General features: G+C 32.4%; 2 protein-coding genes and 1 non-coding gene across 4 annotated transcripts; 2 read left to right on the forward strand and 1 right to left on the reverse strand.

The window, feature by feature from the left end:
• Positions 1-5,101: 5,101 nt before the first annotated feature.
• On the reverse strand, positions 5,102-5,174 carry TRNAE-CUC (transfer RNA glutamic acid (anticodon CUC)). Its single transcript has one exon. It is a non-coding gene; the product is annotated as a tRNA-Glu (tRNA).
• Positions 5,175-6,467: 1,293 nt separating this feature from the next.
• On the forward strand, positions 6,468-11,485 carry LOC125875475 (dynamin-related protein 5A). Of its 2 annotated transcripts, none has more exons than XM_049556429.1 (8): positions 6,468-6,861; positions 7,356-7,547; positions 7,634-7,840; positions 8,407-8,835; positions 9,035-9,262; positions 9,335-9,542; positions 9,892-10,573; positions 10,872-11,485. In XM_049556429.1, the coding sequence occupies exons 1-8, from the start codon at positions 6,505-6,507 to the stop codon at positions 11,056-11,058; spliced, it is 2,490 nt and encodes an 829-aa protein (XP_049412386.1). In that variant the 5' UTR covers positions 6,468-6,504; the 3' UTR covers positions 11,059-11,485. The 2 variants fall into 2 exon arrangements, with proteins under 2 accessions (XP_049412386.1, XP_049412387.1); XM_049556430.1 differs by having other exon boundaries at positions 9,335-9,530; positions 10,872-11,484.
• A 7,284-nt stretch (positions 11,486-18,769) lies between these two features.
• LOC125875494 (VQ motif-containing protein 4-like) lies at positions 18,770-19,865 on the forward strand. Its single transcript, XM_049556475.1, has one exon. It carries the CDS (start codon positions 18,999-19,001, stop codon positions 19,689-19,691), a length of 693 nt encoding a protein of 230 aa, XP_049412432.1. The 5' UTR covers positions 18,770-18,998; the 3' UTR covers positions 19,692-19,865.
• The last annotated feature ends 2,749 nt before the right edge of the window (positions 19,866-22,614 follow it).

Genomic DNA, 22,614 nt, shown 5'->3' on the forward strand with positions numbered 1-22,614 from the left:
TACCTACTTTTTAGGTTTTTGTTTTGTTTTGTTTGGTTGAATTTTTTATTAAAAGAATGAGTTTTATACACTTTTTGGTAATAAAGAAAAAAGGACCAAATGATCAAGAGAAAGAAGCCAAACTAAACAAACCTTACACAATATACTCTAGCAAATGCAGTCAATATTTGATTAGAAAAACCAGCGGACTGATCACTAAAAAGATACAAATATGTAGTATATCTTACAACGTGGTGTGATGTAGACATTTTATGATCATGATGATTTTAGAGCTCGAATCCATAACCGATAAGTCACTTGGAGACTACGTTATCGTTGTTCCTAGCCAATTATTTAAATGGTCCAACAACAACAATAACATACCCAGTGAAATCTCATAAGTGAGGTCTGGGGAAGGTAGAATGGTAGAATGTACGCAAACCTTACCACTATATCTCATTGAGATAGAGAGGTTGTTTCCAGAAGACCCTTGGCTCAAGTGCAACAAATCTCGGTGTAAAGTAGAAGGGGACAATGAAGAGAATATATCAGACAACAAGGAACAATGCAAAAGTAACCAAAACATCAAATAAATCATACGTTAATAGAAATACCATAGTCCATAAACAACATATTAGGATAGATCATTATTAAAAATAATAATAAACAATGATTAACCAAAAACAAGAACTACAATAGTACTTAAATGATAGACTTTTTCAAATAATATAAGATTGTTCGGACCAACTTGAAACCTTGTAATTTTTTATATGTTTGTTACAGTTTCACTTATTTCATTAACGATTAGATCACACCCTTAAACAAAAATACCAAGAACAAGATCACATACTTTTTATTAATGACAACATAGTCACAAGTATTAATTTCTTCCCTACGTAAAAATCTTTGTATCAAATGGAGCTCGTTGAATCTTAGGTACAAAAACTAGTCCTCCTCCTCTATGCAAAAAACATAAAAAAAAAAACAAAAAAAAACTTCATAGTAATGATATATAGTACTTACTAACTATATGGGCTCACTCAACCAATTTTAGATCCCACTCGTGAAATTACACTGAATATATTATTATCGTATCAACTCAACCCATTATAATCCCCCCTAATTAAGCATACCCACAATATCCATTTTCACATTTCACCCCAGACTTACAAACTCTATTACATTTGCCACAATTCTTAGGATCATCAATCACTCTAGTACATACCCCACCACAACAACGTTGTAACAAATTACATTTATTTTGACATTTTCCACAATTATTCATGTCACCTAACACATTTCTACAATGTTTCTTACAACAATAAAGCATACTTGTCCCTTTATTTGCCGATACTCCATTGCAAATATTATTACGATTCGCGTCACAACTTGCTCCTTTTTTGATCGTAGTCACTTTTTTCGAGCTCCTCAAGCTAGTAAAAGGCGTATCGAGGGTGTAAATCGACTCTTCTTCATCGTCGTAGTGAAAAAGAGAGTTTGGATTAGCGTTTGTTGATGAAATAAGGAGAATAATGGCAATGAATTTGAGTAAAATGTATGCCATTTTTTTTGTAAAAAAAATTGTGAGTGAAATTGAAGTATGTGATATATGTCTTATATATATGATTTTGAGTTGATGGTTGTGTGATAAAATATTCCTTGTTTTAAGGGAGGGATTGTTCTCTGCTTGTGGCAGAATTAATTAGATGGAAAATTGTTAATTAATTTAATTAGTGAAAAGCTCTAGATCCTAGTGACATATAGCTATGAATCTCATGAGTATTCCAAGGAGTAAGTTTGACCTTTTATAATTAAAAGAGGTAGTGGAATAATTAAATGTATTAATTAACATTGCTTGAAAAAGTCTAAATCGACTTTGGAAGTGTTTCTAGCATGAAACAAAAATATTTTGCATCTAACTAGTTTTAATATGAAGTGATCGTCCAAACAAAAGCAAGCTTTGTGATGGATTAATTCAAAAAGTTTATGCCAAATACTTCTTTATGATTAGATGTTCGCAAAAAGTTGTATGCAATAGAATGATAAGTACTCATTCATCTTGAATTATAAATTCTCTTTATGATTAGAAGTTGGCAAAAAGTTGCTAGTAGTGGAGTGGTAAGTACTCATTCATCTTTAATTACAAATTTTAGATTCCAGCCTTTTAAATAAAATCATCTTTCTTTGGTGAAATGTGTTTACCCCTCAAATGGGACTTTCCGGTTCCATATTCAAATTAGTTGAACCCCAAAGCGAGCGCCAATAAATGATAAAAATGAATAGCTTGCATTGTGCCTTCCATAAAAATAGTCATTTTCTGATGTAATGGAAGGAAATAGGGAGGATTTAGTGAAACTCTGCTCATTAAATGAGCCAATTATTCATGCCGCTCTGTCATTATCGTGAGTCGTTCACTTTCATTACATCGTCTGATTAACTATTTTTACGTAAATAATAAATAGTTATATATCAAATCAACTAGATCACCTCAAGTATGAATAGAATTGCCTTACAAACAACATGCTATAACATGTTAAATTCCTCCGACAATATATAAATCTTTTCTTACATATTTAATGTGAATAGATTTAAATCTTACTAATTAAAATTCTTTGTATACTATCATAGGTTAACACGTCATTAAAAAAAAAGAAAAAGGTTAACACGTCATTACAAAGTCTTAAATGGTCATTAAGATAAAAAAGCCAAAAGGAGGTGTGTGGTGGTAGAGTGAAGAGTAATTTAGGTGCCATAGCTTAAAGAGACAATAACAAGAGATTAATCTTGCTTAATACATAAGCCTAATATATATTATTATTCACGTTGAAAGATCCGATTTCTCGGCGGGCAAAGCGCGAGGCACTTGGTTTCTCACGGCCTCTCATGCTAGATCTCAGCCGACGAAAGGTTTAGTCAATTTGGAAGCGCACGATAGGTGATTCGTATTATCATTACTCGATCGGTTACACACGATTATTACGTATTGTTTCATAATGTATCATACTGTGTTATGTTGTGATGTATCATATTGGATTGTTTTTAAAGGAAAAATTACATGGTTAAACAAATATATATTAGATAACTAGTCATCATAGCTATAGTTTTAGTTAATTACTACTCGTGATCAACATTCGGTAATAATTACGTGAGCTGAGGTTTCAAGTTTGTATAATTTAGAATTTGTATGATATGATTTGTATAACTTTTAGAATTTGTATGATATGATTTGTATAACTTTTGTATAATGTAATTTTGTATAATATAATTTGTATAACTGTTTAAAGTTAAGATGTTTGTATTTGTATAAATTCGTTATTTCGAGTTTATACAAAAATAACTCAATTATACAAACGTACCCGCCAATTATACAAACTCACTCACAAATTATCCAAACGAGACAACTTAAACTATAACTACAACTCGTAATTATGCAAACTATAGATATATATGGAGCGTAATTAAGTTTATTATAGTGGATATTTGCAAAAATTTCCCTTGTTTTAATGAAGAAGAACCTACATAATTAATTAGACATACTTCACTGCCGTATATACTATTATTATCTACAATTTCAAAATATTATGTATCTTACCACTAATTAAGAGTTATCTACTATATATTGAGGAGGATATATTTAGATACACGTATTTTTGCTATCAGATATACTAAAATAGGAAGAGAAGCGAACAAGATTCGTTATGTATCCTAGATAGTAGATACATGCGAATTACACTACATACACATTAGATACATGTATATATATGTATTTGGTGTGATTCGCAAATACCAGATACATAGGATAGTGGTGAGCGAGATGATAGAGAGGCGAGGGAGGTGAGCGAGATTTGTTATGTATCTCATATACATGCGAATCCACTTGAATACAAAGTATCTACAATAAATTACACATAATTTTGACCCCATGTATTCCAAGATACATGTTTTTGAAAACACACTAAAATTTGGTAAGATATGTAATATCGCAAACTAGTGTGTATCTAAGTAATTAAGTCTTAAAGTAGTGAGATTTATGTAAGCTTCCCTTTAATGAATACAATGTTTGAATAGATTATTTCTGTTGTTACTTACATAATGTCGCACATCAACAATTTGAATGATAAACATACAAGAAAAGTAGAATACGAGGTAAACTATTATAAAACAATATGTAATAAAATGAGAAGAAAATAACAAGGTAACAATACATAAAATGTGACTTCATGAATTTAAACAATACGATATGGTAAAATTTATGCTAACATTAAAACAAACATAATAAGTATTTAAACTAACAATACAATACTACGGACAAATGAGTATACTATTGTTGTAAATTACGACCGTAATCACTGCTGAAAAAGGGAGTATATATCACATGGTTGACTTCTCTTAGCTCAATTTTATTCACATGCCCTCAGCCACCCCATTTCAATTAGTAAAATATTGTACTACATTAATCACTCAAGAAAATTAATCACTCTAGAAGAATAATTAACATTAGTTGTACTTATATTGCTGACATTACAAAAACTTTCATCGCAAAAAAGTTGTGAACGAATCACAGAAACATCCTTATTTGTGTTGGATGGAGCATGTGCCATTACTATTGAATTGGTGTAGAGACAAGCTGTGTAAACTTTTTCTTTAACTGACTTTCTAGCCTATTTTTATTTCAATTTTAAATTTTTTTTATTCTGTTCCATTGTTCTTTTCTCTAAAAAAAAATAATCATTTTAGAAGAGTTTAAAACCTATTAATATTAGCTGGTAGTCTGGTTTGCGTGTTGACTAATTATTTGTTATCTAGTGGACTAAATTGTTTTTTTCTAGTCTCAATGTATGATTCAAATCCAGCTGGTTTATCAAATCTCGTTAGGTTAAGTCAAAGTAAAACACATACAATAACAACAACCACAATAATATACTCGATGTATGTAAATCCAGGACGATATGATATACGTAAATTTTACGGATCTCTATCATTATGGGTGAATCTCCATATCAAGTATAAAGAAAATTCTAAAAAGGAGAAGGGGAACTTTCCAAATTATCAAAGAGTATGCATACTTGTGACCTTCATTTGCTAGGAAATTTTTTCTCCAAAAAAAAAAAAAATAAAAAATTTCCGTTGCCGGGACTTGAACCCGGGTCTCTCGGGTGAGAGCCGAGTATCCTAACCAACTAGACTACAACGGATTTGTTCTAAAAAGTAAACATTTTATATATACTTTAATATATGAAATGGTGGATTAATTCCTTGCAAGAGGTGCATGTTTATAGGCCGGAAAAGATAATTGCATTTAACAATTTGGTGAATATGTTATCAATTTTCACATATACTAATCTACTATCTAACCATTAGATATTGATCGATTTGATATAGGTTTAGCTATATATATAATACTATTTTAAAGTTTATTTGGTACATATTTGAACCAAAGAAAAAGATATGCAGGTACTTCTAAAGTATTTTATATATAAAAGTGTATAAATGTACGTAAATTTAATATATAGTTCTCGATGGAATAACAGTGAAATCGATAAGGAACATAAGTTAACCATATACCCACATCATTAACCATTAACTACAAAATCTCAAACTATTCCTCAATCATTATTCTGATAACCTACTTCCAATAAATCAATAAGCTTATTTTGCGGATGGGTTACTAGTAAGGAAAAACTCTATAATTACATAAATACTAATGCACTATATAGTTTGAAATAATAACACAGTCTCACCAATTAATAATGTCATACCAAATTTCAAATCAGATACAACATTCCTTCAAATTTCAAGTCAGATACTTGTATCAAAGATACTAAATACATATATCTTTGATACCAGATACATTCTGAAATACAAATATATAGGGAGAGAGGTGAGCGAGAAGCCGGTGTATCCCAGATACATGCAAATCACACTATATTTATATATATATGAGATACCAGATACATTCTGAAATACATCGTGAGGTGAGAGAGGTGAGTGAGAGAGTCAGTGTATCACAGATATCTGTGAATCATGCTTGGATACAATGTTATTCAGAATAAATTACACCTAATTTGATACGCATGTATTCAAGAAACATGTATATGGTGAAGTAAATATGGTATGGAAGGTAATTTCAAAAACTAAAGTAAAGACACATAAGCCATGAACTAGTGAGATTTGTGTTGTTTGCTCTATTAGTTATGGTTTAGTTTTGAACGACTCTATTTCTTATCGGAAAGAAAAGCCCAAGAAACAATAGGGAGAAATGGGCTTCAATCATCATGATATTTGAGTTGGGCCTCAAATATTAGAAGTGAAAGTTCATTTTCATTGGGCCTCAAATATTATAAGTGAAAGTTCATTTTCATTGGGCCCTCTTATTGGTCTAAAATCAAAAGTTAAGCCCAATAAACCCAACGGCTCCCCCACCCCCCACCCCCCGAAATTCGAATTCAAAATTGATGAAAAATCCCCCTTTAGGCTCGTAGTCTCTTATTTTCCTCCATTGTTACGCTCCAATCTCCATCAACAATGGCTACCACCAATAGCTTCCTCAATACACCAACCAAAACTCCAACTAGTACTTCCATTTCCAAAAAACATCACCACAAGCAGCATGCCGCGGATCCAAACAGATCGGGTTCAGAATTCAAGGACCGATTTGAGGCCTACAATCGGCTTCAAGCAGCCGCTGTAGCTTTCGGTGAGAAACTTCCGATTCCTGAAATAGTTGCTATTGGTGGACAGTCCGATGGGAAAAGCTCCCTCCTCGAAGCCCTATTGGGATTCCGATTCAATGTCCGAGAAGTTGAAATGGGTACCCGACGCCCTCTCATCTTGCAAATGGTCCATGACCAATCCGCTTTAGAGCCTCGTTGCCGCTTTCAGGTCTGCTGTACACACACACACACACACTTTCTCCTTAATCTTTGTTTATACAAGTTGAATGCAAAATATGTTACCACTGAAATAATTTGAAGTGTTACGTGGAAGCTAGCAAAGCAAACCTGGAAAACTTAAATAAGCAGACAAAATGATAAGTGTGCCATATATTGTCATTAGAGCAAAATGGACATAGAGAATTCACATAGCAGACCGCAATTAACTATGCCTCAATTCCACACTAGTCGGGATTGGTTATACGAATCCTACTTTTGTTTAGAAAATTATCATAAGAAAGTCTGTTTTTATGTTGGTTGTCAACCTACTATAACACGCCCTTTGTTCGAGCTTTATGATAAATGGTATATAGAGATTAGACCTTGGATTTAGAAATTGAGTATCAGTGTGATGTTGGAGATTATCTAGAGAGAGTTAATTGTTGTGTGCTGAATTTATAGAAGAGGAAATGCTGATATTCTGGAATATGATTTTTGATGCAGGAAGAGGATTCAGAAGAATATGGAAGTCCAGTTGTCTTGGCCTCTGCGATTGCAGATACCATAAAGTCTCGGACTGAGTCACTTTTGAAAAGGACTAGAGCGGCAGTCTCTTCAAAGCCTATTGTCATGAGAGCAGAATATGCTCATTGCCCTAATCTTACCATCATTGATACACCTGGATTTGTACTAAAGGTAAGTTACTCCATCTGGCTTTGAACATACAGCTACTCGACTAACACACATGTTTTTGGAGGGACTGATTATATTTCATCTGGCAGGCGAAGAAGGGGGAACCAGAGAGAACACCTGATGAGATTTTATCCATGGTGAAGTCACTAGCCAGTCCGCCTCATCGAATTATTCTGTTCCTTCAGCAGAGCAGTGTGGAATGGTGCTCATCTTTGTGGCTGGACACTATTCGAGAGATTGATCCCAGCTTTAGGAGGACAGTCATTGTTGTCTCCAAATTTGATAACCGGCTCAAGGTATGAACACCAAGTTTCTTGGCTCACGCTTGCACATGTCAAATGTTGTTTTCAGTATTGATGATAAGAAGTTTTTGCATATGCTCTAATGTTTTTGTGTCTGTTAACTTTAATAGATAAATAACTACATTATGTGATAAGAGCAGAGATTTCTAAAATGCAAATGCAAAATCTTTGCTTTTTTTAATCGGAAAGAAAATGAAGCTGGAAGAAAGTTATCTCCTAGATTATTGGGGAAGTTGCCTGTACAGTGACTGATCATCAATGATATTTCTTAGATGATAAATTTCACTTGATACATGTTTGTCTTCTTTTGGAGCCTTTGTGCTATGGTAAAAGTTGCTTCCGTGGTCATGTGTCACATGTTCAAACTGAGGAAAATGGAAATAGCTTCTTGCAGAAGTGTAAGATAAGCTGAGGAAATAGCTTCTTGGTGCACCAGGCTACCTTTTTTGTTCTTTAAAAAACAACATATTTGCCTTCTTCTCTTCCTATTCAATGAATTGTTTTGGATTGGCTTTTCCTCTCACTGTACTAGATCTAATTGTGATATAATCCATGTTCAGGAATTCACTGAACGCTGGGAAGTAGATCGGTATTTGAGTGCAAGTGGTTATCTTGGGGAGAATACTCGTCCCTTTTTTGTCGCCCTACCTAAGGATCGAGGCACAATTTCCAATGATGAGTTTCGCCGTCAAATATCTCAAGTGGATGCAGAGATGTTACACTATTTGCGTGATAGTGTTAAAGGTGGGTTTGATGAAGAGAAATATAGGTCCTATGTTGGGTTTGGTTGTCTGAGAGATTTTTTGGAGGCTGAGCTCCAGAGAAGATACAAAGAAGCTGCACCAGCAACACTTGCTCTGCTGGAACAGCGATGTGGTGAAGTCACTGCTGATTTAGCTAGAATGGAATGCAAGATAAATGCAACATCTGATGTTGCCCATCTTCGAAAATCTGCCATGTTGCACGCTGCCGCATTATGCAATCATGTGGTCAGTACTGCTTCTAAAATATACATAATATATGTACTCCTAATTAGCATTTTGTGTGATCTGTTTAAAGTGTTACTTCCAGGCTTTCAGCATATCTGCAATGGTTATGACTTTGCCACTATGTTTTGTTGTACCAAGTTTAATGTATCTTTTAGTGATGAAATTATTTCTGAATTGGTTTTCTTGTTATTTGATGAAGGAGGCACTTATTGATGGTGCTGCAGATCCAGCCCCTGAGCAATGGGGGAAAACAACAGAGGAAGAACGGTTAGAGAGTGGTATTGGGAGTTGGCCTAGTGTTACAGCTGAAATTAAACCTCCAAATGCGACCCTTCGACTTTATGGTGGTGCTGCCTTTGAGAGGGTGATGCATGAATTTCGATGTGCAACCTATTCAATCAAATGCCCACCTGTGTCCAGGGAGAAGGTATTTTCTTTCAAAGAAAAAAAAACTTTTGTGTTAGAAATTGGGAATTCAATTTAACAGAGTTGGTGACAGGTGGCTAACATTTTGCTTGCTCATACTGGCCGTGGTGGTGGTAGGGGAATTACTGAGGCAGCTGCAGAGATTGCACGAGCTGCAGCTCGATCTTGGCTTGCTCCTCTTCTTGACACAGCTTGTGATCGTTTGGCTTTTGTTTTGGGAAACCTCTTCGATATTTCCATTGAGAAAAATCATGGAAATGACTCCAACAGTAAGAATTCAAGTTGTATTTTTGTCTCGAGTCTGAGATACATGCTGCTTCATTAGACTATTTACTATATGAGCTGAAATTTTCTTTCACGAAATAGATAAGCTGACCTTTAGGAGACCTGTATTTAGTATTAAAGATATCAATAGGTTTTTGTTTTCTTGTTTCTGTCATCCTTTTTTTAAGATTGTGTGATGCAGTGATAAATCTTAACTCATAGTTTTGAAAAAAGAGTTATGCTGTTTATTGAAGCAGAAACAGTTGATGGAGTTCTCTATATAGCATTCTAAAGTTGGAATATCACATGCAGTTCCACGAATTACGGTCGTTTTTTGATGGTTTGAATATCATTTTCTCTATGCAGATGGACATAGACCAGTGGATATGGAGGGATACATTGGTTTTCATGCTGCTCAAAGGCAATCCTACAACCATTTTATGAAAGATCTATCCAAAGAGTGCAAGCAACTACTCCGACATCATCTTGATTCAGTTACAAGTCCATATTCTCATGTCTGCTACGAGAACAACTTTATTGGGAGTTTTAGCTCTGGTACAAACTCAATGTACCAATTAAATCAAGCCACAGCTAGTCCATTATGTCTCGAGTTATCTGATGGGGGTGCTGCATTGCGCAAAGAAGCAATGAAAGACCAAGAAAACATACCCCCTGAAAAAAGTGCTCAGGAAACCACACCTGGAAAAGTTACAGAAAGCAGGGATGCCCTACGAGAATGCCAAATGACTGTGCCCGAGACCCCATCTCCTGACCAACCTTCCGATGGAAATTATGGTATCAAAAGGGAACTTGGAAACTGTGTCGAAGTTGGAGCAAGAAAACGCCAACCTAGAATTACAGGCAATGCTAGAAACCATGGCCAAAATGGCGAGAGCCTTTTGTTTGGAAATGGGGACAACATATCAAGACCGGTCTCTACTTATGCAGAGATATGCTCATCAGCTGCCCAGCATTTTGCTCGAATACGTGAAGTTTTGGTAGAACGCAGCGTGGCATCAACATTGAATTCTGGATTCTTAACTCCATGGTACGCTACTAACTTTCTCTGACCCTATTAGTTTATTGTAAGAATTCCTATATTATGTGTATATGTATCAACTGTGTATGCATATTAACACTGAATTAGCATCTAACTCACTAGATAATTTCTCAATCTCTAGCCAGACACAAAATTTTAACCCAGTAGTGATTAATATACAACTTATAGTTAGTTTATTACAAGACTGTCCTCATACAACACCTCCTTGTTGCACATTTTAATTTCTATACTTCATTAAGGTTGTCCAGTAACTACAAAACTGACATTATTTCCTATTTGTCAACAGTCGAGAACGTCTTTTTGTAGCACTTGGGCTGAATTTGTTTGCTGTGAATGATGAAAAATTCATGGACATGTTTGTTGCACCTGGAGCTATAGATTCTCTAGAAAACGAACGTCAATCACTTCAGAAGCGACAGAAAATACTGCATTCTTGCTTGAATGAGTTCAAAAGTGTGGCTAGAGCACTTTGACAGAACCAATTTTCACTTATTTGACAAGCTTATTTGGCTTCACATCTGGTGAATCCAACAAATACTCATCAGTAAGTGACTCAGCAATATTTTCATCTTCAAATCATGTCAGCAATTTATTCTCTTCTCCCCCCCCCCCNCCCCCCCCCCCCCCCCCGCGTGTACCTTAGCTATAAGGTTCTGTTAAACTCATGAATTAAAGTCCTTTGATGATTTAAGTAAGCTGCAAAAATGTCATTTCCTCAATATCCTATTTGCACTTTTCTTGATGATCGTGCTGACCTGGACTAATTCCACGGGATATCTAATAACTCTGTCCACCAAAATTAGGACAAATGAGAAGAATCATCTAATGTTTTTTGTCTATGCTGAGTTTTGAACAGTTCTCAGCCACTATCTAAGTTGCACATTTCACTCTCTATTTGTCTTTATGATACAATATGTTTGGTTCTGATACCATTTGAAAGAATTTGTGCGTTCAATCTTTTACTATTAGCTCAAGACATTATAAATTCCTTTTACGAATATTTACCCAATCACGAGGGACAAGTGTATTCTGTGTAATAGTAATATCACTGCACCAACTTTGACAAATATGTTGATTTCTCCATGATTTGAAATGAGGATTATAATATCCTTTTCTAGAAAACGTCATCATAACAATAATTAATAATATTGACTTTATCAAAAGCTTGTCTCCTTCAAAATATCATTGGTGTTTCCATGAAGTTTACTTTGAAAAATCTAAATTTGTTTTCCAGTTCCCCACTATTGCAGTAGCAAAATACACTTAAAAAATAGGGTATTGAATAATTTTATTTTAAGAAAAATAAAGTACAAATCAAAGTACGAAACTTCCTAAGAATTACAGTAAATTCTTACTTACTATACTATAAGATATTATTTAGGAAATTGACCAGAAAACATAAACAAAATTGTGACAGCTAGATTTTTGTCTACTATTCATGAACCTCGTAAGAAAAAAGAAATTATAAAAAATGTACTTTTGAAGTGGTCCCTTTTATCCCATCTAATAGTATTACCCCTTAAACTGAAGACTCTAGATTTAAATATTTGTATAAATTTGCTTAAACACTTGACTGATCCTTCCTTAATCAGAAGTTTTGAATTAGCAACACTATCTCGAGTGGGGCCTTACCTGACGTGAATTCGGATTGATCGAACTCCAATACAGATACAAAATATTGGGTGGAAAATATTAAAACAAAAATCTACTCATAGATTACATATTCAAATATGGCCTTTCATTTGTTCCTTTTATGTGTTCTAACTCATTCTTTTTGCTATGATTTAAGTCAAAAGCGAATTTAAGATTTTAAATATATATTATATAGTTTCAATCCAAACATTCATATACAATGCAAGTGAATAATGAACAAGCACATCCTCCATATCTTAAAATGAAGATATTATCGAGTAATTCTATTCATCAAACTTTAGATAGATGAAATAGTTCTTTTTATTGTTAGGATGTGAATGATTCTATTTTTTTGTGATTTTCTTTCAATTTATTCATCGTTAAGTCAAAATCTTGTGTGCTCAAAAGGAAAAGTTAACAAATAATTCAATATTTTAACATTAATATTGTTGAGCCATCCTATCGTTATTAGGTACTTTTAATTAATAAGATGGAAATATTCTTATTTGACGACAAATTCGGCGATGGACTCTCTCAAAAGTCACTTCGCCAGCTAGTTTGAATAATGATGTATTTACTAGTTCAATGACTTTGAATAATAACAAAATAAGTTTCTTCTATAGAAAAATTGAACAATTTTATAAATATTAAAAAAAAAAACATAATTTGATACATAAAATATTTGGTTTAGTAGATTCCGGAGAAAATCACAATCAAGGGATGAAATGTAGACATTCTACTCTAATGCAAGTCGCTAGTTACTGCTTCAACAACTCGAACATATGACCTATAGGTAACACAAAGACAACTTTATCGTTGCTCCAAGAGAGAAAAGAGACACAATCACTTATTATTATTATTATTATTATTATTATCCCTTTGTTGAACCTTAATTAAGAATGATAGATAAAATTAAATATCCAAACGAGTAAGCACACGTATTAGGAAAATAATCATTTTAATTTTTTTAATGTACTTGTTTGATTTTGAAGTGAACAGAGATCCAAGGCAATTAGTACGACTTTGTTTTTTTAAAAAATAAAATTATGTACCTTAAAACACCACTTTATACAATTAAAATTCACAATTTCAATCTCAAAGGTCACAAAAGATTCTCTTCTCTTACATTTTCTTTCTCCCACTATTCACTTCCAGGGAAGCTCACAAAATAATTTAAAAAGAAAAGTATCACTAATTGTTTTTAATATAATAATGGAGAACTAATTAAGTTTGATTAAGTGGCTTAAACCAACTAAGGACTTCTTCAAAACCAAACATTAAGGGCATCATGACTATATAAGAGAGGAGTAGACAAAAACTCGTCTTATGTCATGTATTATCTGCATTGAATTTAGGTTTATATAGATTTATTTTTCGGGTTACGTCAAATCGTACCCCAAAAGCGTCATACTATATGAACTTCACCCATGTCCTTTCCTTTTTATTTGAATGTCGAAATTATGTAAAATTCTATGGACACCTCATCTTCAAAGAAGTCTGTCAGTCCTACTTGATTACTCTTTTTAAAGAGTGTCACTACACTCTGTTTAAGGACTCTATGTCATCACTAAGGTTTGCCCCACAATCATATTGAGGGAGAACTGTCTCTGATACCATATTTATCATGACCCAAACCTATGGTGCACGTAATGTTCACTTAGAACGTAGATACTAGATATTAGACAAATATGAATTATCTTTTGGCCTATACCACATCAATCTCCAAAAGCATATGTACTATGTGAACTTCAGTTATATCTTATAAAATACTCTTTATTTTCCTTTCTTATTTCAATGTGAAACTTTCAATCCTGCTTGATCCGCCCACCGTCAGGGTTGTCACATTAGTTGCCCCTTCAAAATAATTCTTCAAGAAAATAACATAAAAGTACTATAAAGTGCTTCTTGTTTACTCATTACTCAGCTGTGAAACCAACCAAGAAAATCAACTCAATTTTGTAATTTAGTTTCTGCAAATGTGACAGTGCTGTATCCAAACAAGACAAGCCACATGGATTCCCTTTAGATTTTCTTCAATAGCAATGATCTAAACTTGAGTTCCCACTTATAAAATTTGACAACTTTCATGAAAGTTTTTATATATATTTATTTGGAACTTGATTAATCAGAAATGAATATCGATTAGCTATCATTGTTCTTATCTTATAAAGTTAGACAAATTATTTTTAATAAATTCTCGATTCAAATAATACTAATTTTCTATCATTTTCATGATCACTTGACATAAATGTTCCAATTTACTTCTCAACTATTTCAAATCCAATATTATTTTTTCTCAACAAACAAGCAATGACTCCACACCTTATATTATTTCTATCTCTTGTCGTTTTTCCCAACAATTTAAATTATATTATCCTCAAACAATTTATTGTGAAAGTAACTGCAAATCTTGCTAGGAAATTGAATAGTTCAAAGAGTTACTATGACATTTGATGTTACAATTTTTATTTTTTTTTATATACAAAAATAAATTCTTGGGCTTATCAATTCTGGAACAAACTATATGTCCTAATCGATTAACAGTCAGTTGTTCTATGATCGAGCTACTAAATAACAACATATTTAATGCTTGTTTCGTTATGGATAATTTTTACTTCTTTTTTTTCTTTTCAGAAAACTGTTTGAACATAAAATTGCAAATTTTTTTTTTGAAATTTATGAATTTTTCGAAATTTAGAAAACTTTAAAAAGCTATTTTCATAATTTTCACTTCAAATCATTCACAGAAATTTAAAAAATAATTTCAATTGTACTCCTATCCAAATACAACTCTTATTCCCAAATACCACTTTAAATTTAAACAAATACTACTTTTTCCCCCCTCCAAATTTCACAATTTTTATATTAGAACACTGCTTAAATAAAGAAGACGGAAGATACAATTTTTTTTCCTTCTTCCTTAAAGTTAAATTTGAACTCGTCCTAATAACAAATATATGCTCCATGAATTTGTATTAGATCATATGATTCATCGATTTTAAAACTATACCAAAAAAGTGATTCAGTCGATGCGAAATGTGTTCATTTTTTAAAAAAAGTCAAAAGTAGATGAATATTAGTGTTTGGATTGTTGTACACTTTCCTTAATGGACAGCTTCCTAGGGTTGGACATACTCTAAAACCTCACATGTGACTTAGTCCTTAAATATCCAAACTACTAAGATATTAATTAATTATAATAATTCCTAATCATAATTAATAAGATATGTAACTTAGAGATTAAACCAATGGAAAATTAATTTGGACCCTACTAGGGTTAGCTAGGCCAGCAATTATCAGAGTAGGATTCACTTAATCTTGTCACTATTCTATCCAAACATAAAAAGCACACAGAATAATTATAAATATAATAATAATTATTATTATAATAATAATAATAATTACAGCCTACCTACTGTGAAAATATTGTCTAACAATTTAAGTCAAGCCGGCCAAATTAGTAAACATTATTATATTATCAAAGATTATGTATTAAATTAATTAATTTCAAACTTAGTCAGTATCAGAGTAAAACAATCAGACTAAGCACGTTGATTAGTTTTTAACTTTAGTAAATTAACATTTATAGAAGTTTTATATTTCACTTTCATTATGGGTTTTGAAACTCAATTTATTCAAAAAAATAATTAAATTTTTTTGATAGTATTGAATAATTGAATGGAGAACTAATTCAAAGAAAGGTGTGTTTGCTTTTGAAAATAAGTACATAATTAGTGCTTATTTTACTTAGTGCTCCACTTCTTTTATGCCCCTTAATTATCATTAGTTCCAATTCCAATTGAATGGGAATTTTATTATACACCTTTTTCAAGTGCTTAGAGAATGCTTTCCCATTACTTTAAATAAGTACTCTCTCCGTCCATTTTTACTTGTCCACGATACTAAAAAATAGATGTTTAATTTGAAAAATCACAGATAATTTATCACTTAATTCCTAATTTATCCTAAATTATAAATATAATCATTTTTCAAAATAATGAATTTGTCAAATTCAAATGGTAATATAATAAATTATCATCATATTTATTGTTTCCTTAGAGACGTACCAAATCAATACTGGATAAATAAAAATAGACTGATGGCCTATGGAGTACTAGTAAAAAATCTCTCACTTTGACCTTACAATAGATAGGTTTGATGTTTGAGCAATAAATAAACTTCCGTTGAAAAAATTAATCACTCAATTATTGCAATTGCTTTGTGTTTAATGCAATTTATTTTTTCCCCCTTCATATTCTAACATATTATATACTTTTAAGTGGTTGGCTGAACTTGTTTGGCAACATTGATTGTTGAGACTTTGGGACCAATATATATCTTTTGCTACTATTCAACAGTCGTTACGATGGAACGGTCGTGATTCATTTTTTCTTAACAAAAGTTTCATGTTCAAGTTTTTGAGAATGAATTTTTTTTTTTTGGTGAAAATATCACCTCTTAAAATGAATCTTACAACACACAATTTCGAATTTAATCACACTCATTCCAATCATCCAACATACCTCTACCACCCCCATAACTCATCCCCTCCACCATCCCACACTCTCAAACCATAATGTTTCCTTGATTATATTCAAATAATTTTAGGATAGTATTTTTTACTTACTTACCTAACACCACCTGAAAATAAGTCGAAAAATCACTTATTTTTATATTTTAAAAAACATGTTTTCATCATACCAAACACACCCTAATTAGTCTTATATCAATTTACCTTATTTCATCCAAGTTTAGAACTAATTATGTTTGGTGAAGCTCTTGTAAATGAGTTTAATACAAGATTTTACATATGTAAAATAAAGAAAAAAATCAAGTGAGAAAGAAAGTTAAAAAAGAATGGTAGGGTCAATATAATGAAAATAGATGCATTCTCAATGATTTGAAGGAAGAAAAACAACGAAAGCGCTCAAAAGGCTGAAGTCACGGACGGTGTTTCTCACAACTTTCCTCTTTTTTTATTTTTATTTTTCTTTATGAAAATGTATAGACACTTTTGGAATTTGGAATTCAATAGAACCATCAAAAGTTATTCGATACTTATATTGATGAGACATAGTTAGTACCATAACATCCCAATACCTTTATTTTTTGATGTTCGAATCTCGTCCTTTGGCTTGAGACTTTCCTATAGGTCCATATAGTGTCTTGAGACTTCTCAAAATGGTTCGGATTGAGACTCAAGGGTCGACTGGGTTTCAAGCAAGAAATCACAGACAATGAATCACAATTGTGAAGGGCTTTTGCTTAGTTAAGATACTTTTGCTTAGTTAAGATACGTGGAAGTTGATTATGATACTATCTCCCAGATGCAACACCATGCTAAAATTAGGTCTTGAGCGTAACGTATCCCAAAAAGCTAGTTCAAAAGAAAGAAGGATTGTCATGTGGATTCTTTTTAATTCTTCAACACACCACAATTGTGAAAGTCTTATCGTTTTTGCTTAGTCAAGATACACACTAGCTGATTCAAACATATCAATCGTTCAAATCAGCTAGTTCAGAAGAAGGAAAATTATCCAAGCCTAATAAAATAATCACTCATCTCATGTGAATTTTTTTTTTGTTCTTCAACACACCACAATTATAAAAGTCTTGTTATTTTTGTTTAGTCAAAAAAATGTATGTATAGAGATGACAAGTTAACATGTTCACTCTCAATCAGAATAGCAAGTGAGTGTGCAAGTGAGTAGTTGACAGTAGAAAAGAGGGGCCAGAGGTCAGGGCTCTGAAGTCAATGTACAGCTCAATATGCTTTGATAATGAAATTCCAACTCTTTGGCCAATTTTGATGCTGACGCCCTAAATTCCACCAATACACCCCAACACACCTTTTTTTCTTTTTCTTATCTAAATTGACTATTGTGGGTTGCATTTTCTCTATTGCCCAATCAACCATCCCTTTTCACCCCCACCACCCCCTTTTTCCCTCCTACCCTTACCTCACTCTCTTTTACGAGTTACACATTCAAAATTTAATATATATGAGTTTCTAACGTGATTGACCTCTTCATCTTTTTGAGATAGTGATAAGGTATGTGTACATTTATCCTCTTCAAATTTCAGTTAGTGAGATTTCATTGAGTATATTGTTGTTGTTAAGTTTCTATCGCGATTTCAAATTAATATTTAATTATAACTATGTTTGTAGTTGAAATATTTAATAGATTTCTTATTATATATATAAAATTTGAATAAAAGTTATTGAATTTTCATGAATCTATAGATTATAGTTTGAACTCGTCATTGATATCTGATACCTTTTCATGGCCTCGATTAATCCACTAAAAGGAATAACATTTTACCAAAAGAAAATTACCACTCAAAATATTTAGTTAAGAGTAAAAAACAACAACATACCTAGTGAACTCTTACTAAGTGGGATCTGAAAAGAATAGGGTATACGCAAATCCTATTACCATCTTGTGAAGATAGAGAGTCTCTGTTTCCGATATTTAGTTAAGAGTAAGAAGAATTATATTCATTTCACGAAAAACCTCGCACCATAAAAGCAAATATAACAAGAGAGAAAGAGAAAAGAGTCTTTTTTGTGGTTGAGGAGAGAAAATTAGTCTTAAAAGAGAAAAAGAAAAGACTTGAAGGCACAAACAAAGTGGACAAAGTCCACAAACAAAAGCAAAATTACTTGTAATCCTTCTATTCTTTCTTCCCCATTAGCCTTGTTTTTCACTCCAAACAAACTTTGCTTTCTTCTCTTCTTTCATCTTCTTCTTGTTGTTGATTTTCATTTGAGATAGTAACAATGGAAATCACTTCAAGAATTCAAGATAGAGAGAACCCATCTTCCATTAACTCACCAAGAAGCAATGGAACAAGTCCTACAAGCAACAGCAATGGATCAGTTATCCAAAATCCAACCCCACCACTGACCCCAAAAACAATTTCTAGATCTGAAACAACTAACCCATACCCAACAACTTTTGTTCAAGCTGATACTTCTTCCTTCAAACAAGTTGTTCAAATGCTAACTGGATCATCTGAAACTGCTAAACAAGCATCTGGCTCAGATCCATCTTCCTCTTCAAATTCAAATTCAGCCAAAAGTTCAATTCCCCCAATTCGAAACGCACCGAAAAAACCAGGGTTCAAGCTCTACGAAAGGAGAAACAGTTTGAAAAATGGGTTTATGATTAGCCCTTTGATTCCTGGAATTCATGCTCAGAATTCGAGTTTTTCTCCTCGGAACAAACTGGAGATTCTCTCACCGAGTATTCTAGATTTCCCTTCGCTTGCTTTAAGCCCTGTTACGCCATTGAATGAAGACCCATTTAATAAATCTTCGCCATTAACGAATCTGTCTGAAGAAGATAAAGCTATTGCTGAGAAGAAGTTTTATTTGCATCCTTCACCGAGAAGAACACCGAGAGATTCTCAACCACAGCTTTTGCCTCTGTTTCCGGTGAGTTCTCCGAGAGTTTCAGGGTCTTCTTCTTGAAGTGAATTTTTCTGTGATTTGTGCTGCTGTGAGAAGGAGAATTTCAGCTTAATTTGAAGAGAAAAAAAGGTAGAGATCTTTGTTTCAATTGTATAATTTGATCTCCCTTTTTCATCCATTGTTTCTGAAACAGATTACAAAAGAAGAAAACAGAAATAAACAACTTTTGTTTCATATCTTTCTTCGTTCATTTTCAATTTTTTCATTTTTTTTCGTCTTTCGTATCCGTTACTTACAAGGATTCCTTTAGTAACAACGAGCAAATCTATAACAAATTGCGCGATTTCATCTCTGAATTATAGTGTGAAGACTACGACAACAACATCATAGCCAATTAAATTTCACAACTGGGGTTGGATAGAGTGTATGCAGACCTTACAATCACGAGAGGTAGAAATATTGTTTTCGAGAATTATAGTCTAAAGAAGTGTACCAAATAGTGAAGCACCTAATCAACACCAAAAAGCTCAAGAAAACCTAACATACTATGGGTAGAGTCACCACATTATAAGAGTTGGGTTTCAACCATCACGTTCATCGTCATGGACTCACATTTAAGCTAACCACGAGCTCATGAATCGTGGTTAAACTCAATGAGATTCATTGGTGCATCGTGGTTTAGGCAAATGGAAAAGTTAAAAGTCATAAAAGGCGAATTCAGAAATTAAATCATCGTAATTCCCTTAGAGTTGAAATTCAAGGGGACATAATAACGATCCTAAAGATCAAACCAAAACAATACTTTGTCATTTGAGCTTATAAGGCTATTTTACAAGTGATTATTTTTATCTTTGTTACACAATTTTTAGTGTTGCATGAAAAAAGATTCAATTTTCTGTGGTGCTTTTATGACTTTTTACAATTTTTGTCCCCAAAAAAAAAAATAGAGTAAGGGTGTCGTCATTTTAAGAATATAGCATAATAGTATTTAGAATTACTTATTGTATTTGGAATAATAGCTAGTTTTTTAATCATAAAAACACAAATTTTCAAGTTTCAATTTCAGAATTTACGACAAAACAAGAGCTTAAATATATGCTAGTAATGGTGGAGGGATCAAATTCGTATTCTTTTGCCAATATATGTACAAACAGTGGGAATAAGTGATAAGTAATTATTATAATTAAAAAAGTGTGTAATGGTAGGATCAAATTCATATTCTGCATTATCTTATGAGCATATATGCACATACACACTAAGAAAAAAGTGTTAATGATTCTATGAGTATAAATATTTTAATGGATTAAGATACTTGGATTCACTAATCAAAGTCATCATGCACCATATATATGCTTCAAGAATGTAGGATTTTGGGGAGTTAGAGGGTTCAAGACATGATAATAAGAATATAAGAAGAAAAAATAGGGGGTGGGGGTGATGAATTCAACTTTATCCACTATAATAATAAAATCATATATTTATCGTTTTATTACACTAAAGTGATGAAAGTTTATTCGATTTAGTTTAACAGTAAAGTCACGTTAATAGATAAGTCTCTATGTTATTACGGATAAAGTTTAATGACTTTAGTGTTATGTGATAGAGAATAGTTTTATAACTTCAATGTTATAACGAATAAAGGTCATATTAGAGTTGAAGACTAGCTCACTTAGTGAATTCTTTTCCTTTCACATACGAGATAGAAAGTTCGAATTCCATCAGTAGCGTAGTTTTTCCTTCTCCCTCCCATGATATAATTAAAGAGATTAAAAAAAACATTAAGTTTGTAACTTGATTCCGAGGTTTGGAAATGAAGAAACTTGTGATAACAACATTTGAATTAATCGAGCTAGTGAGTTTTGAACACCAAAAATAAAAGTAAAAAGAGATGAGCAAAGTCAATGAGCTAGTTGTGTTACCTTGCCAAATAAATTGAATTACTAATTGCTTGTGCTTCTTTTAAAAAAAACAAAAACCAATCAGGATTGTGGTAGAGTGATACATATTTTTTTATTCTTAATCAGAAATATCAAACCTGATTCTCTTTGAATACGAAGTCCTTTTTGTTAGAAAACATTTTACCTCCTAATATGAGGCTTCTCAACATGAAATCAAATTCAATACGAATACATAACACCAAGTCGGAAATCAAAAAGAAATAAAGAAAAGGACATAGTTTTTGTTGATGGGATGAGATTAGACCCCTCAATTTGTGGAGTGTTTGAGTAAGGTCCGCAGAGTTATTCCTAAGATGGACTAATCAAATCATAAAGATATTAAAAGAATCCTTTTTCCCTAAAATGATTGGATGTTTGATTCACATTCAGGCATAAAGTCTCAATTATAAACATAATGGCCTCCACTTTTTCTTAGATATTTTTATATTTATTTTTTTCATTTTTAATGTTCCAAAAGATTTTCAATTTTTCACTATGTCATTTTCTTGGGATCCTTATCCTTTTTCCCACACACTTCAAATCATAGTGTTTCTATGACTTGTAGCTTTCTAGATCTTAAAATATACTAGGATAAAAAAAAAGTCATATTAGCTCTTTTATTATCGAAAATAAATTATTTTTATCCTGTGTTATATTTTAGAACAAATTATATCCTGCGTTATACTTTCTGATCAAATATATGAAGGTACTCCACTCTCTAATAATGAAATTTAAGAAAAGAGAATTTTTTTAAATGCCTAAAAGAAGTTGTAAACAGTTGCATGGATATAAATTGTCTTGCCGTATTTAAAAACAAAAGTATGTAGCATAAATTAGGATAATAGTAATCAATTTGCACTTCTGAAAACGTGTAATAAACCCATACTAAGGGGTATATGAACATATTTTTACATAATATGTCAATTATTAGCTCTCTTGAAAAATATTACTTCTTGATGTGATATAAATGATAATTAATCAGGTATCACATATCAAAATTTAATTAAAAATGTAAAAAAAAAATCTTTACACTGTGTGTACATAAC

Source organism: Solanum stenotomum, chromosome 9, assembly GCF_019186545.1.
Source record: "Solanum stenotomum isolate F172 chromosome 9, ASM1918654v1, whole genome shotgun sequence".
In the NCBI taxonomy this organism is placed as follows: domain Eukaryota; kingdom Viridiplantae; phylum Streptophyta; class Magnoliopsida; order Solanales; family Solanaceae; genus Solanum; species Solanum stenotomum.

Coding starts and splice junctions, on each gene's coding strand:
- LOC125875475 (XM_049556429.1), top strand. CDS start 6,505: ATGGCTACCACCAATAGCTTCCTCAATACACCAACCAAAACTCCAACT. Junction 6,862..7,355: donor AGCCTCGTTGCCGCTTTCAG/GTCTGCTGTACA, acceptor TTTTTGATGCAG/GAAGAGGATTCAGAAGAATA. Junction 7,548..7,633: donor CACCTGGATTTGTACTAAAG/GTAAGTTACTCC, acceptor TTCATCTGGCAG/GCGAAGAAGGGGGAACCAGA.
- LOC125875494 (XM_049556475.1), top strand. CDS start 18,999: ATGGAAATCACTTCAAGAATTCAAGATAGAGAGAACCCATCTTCCATT.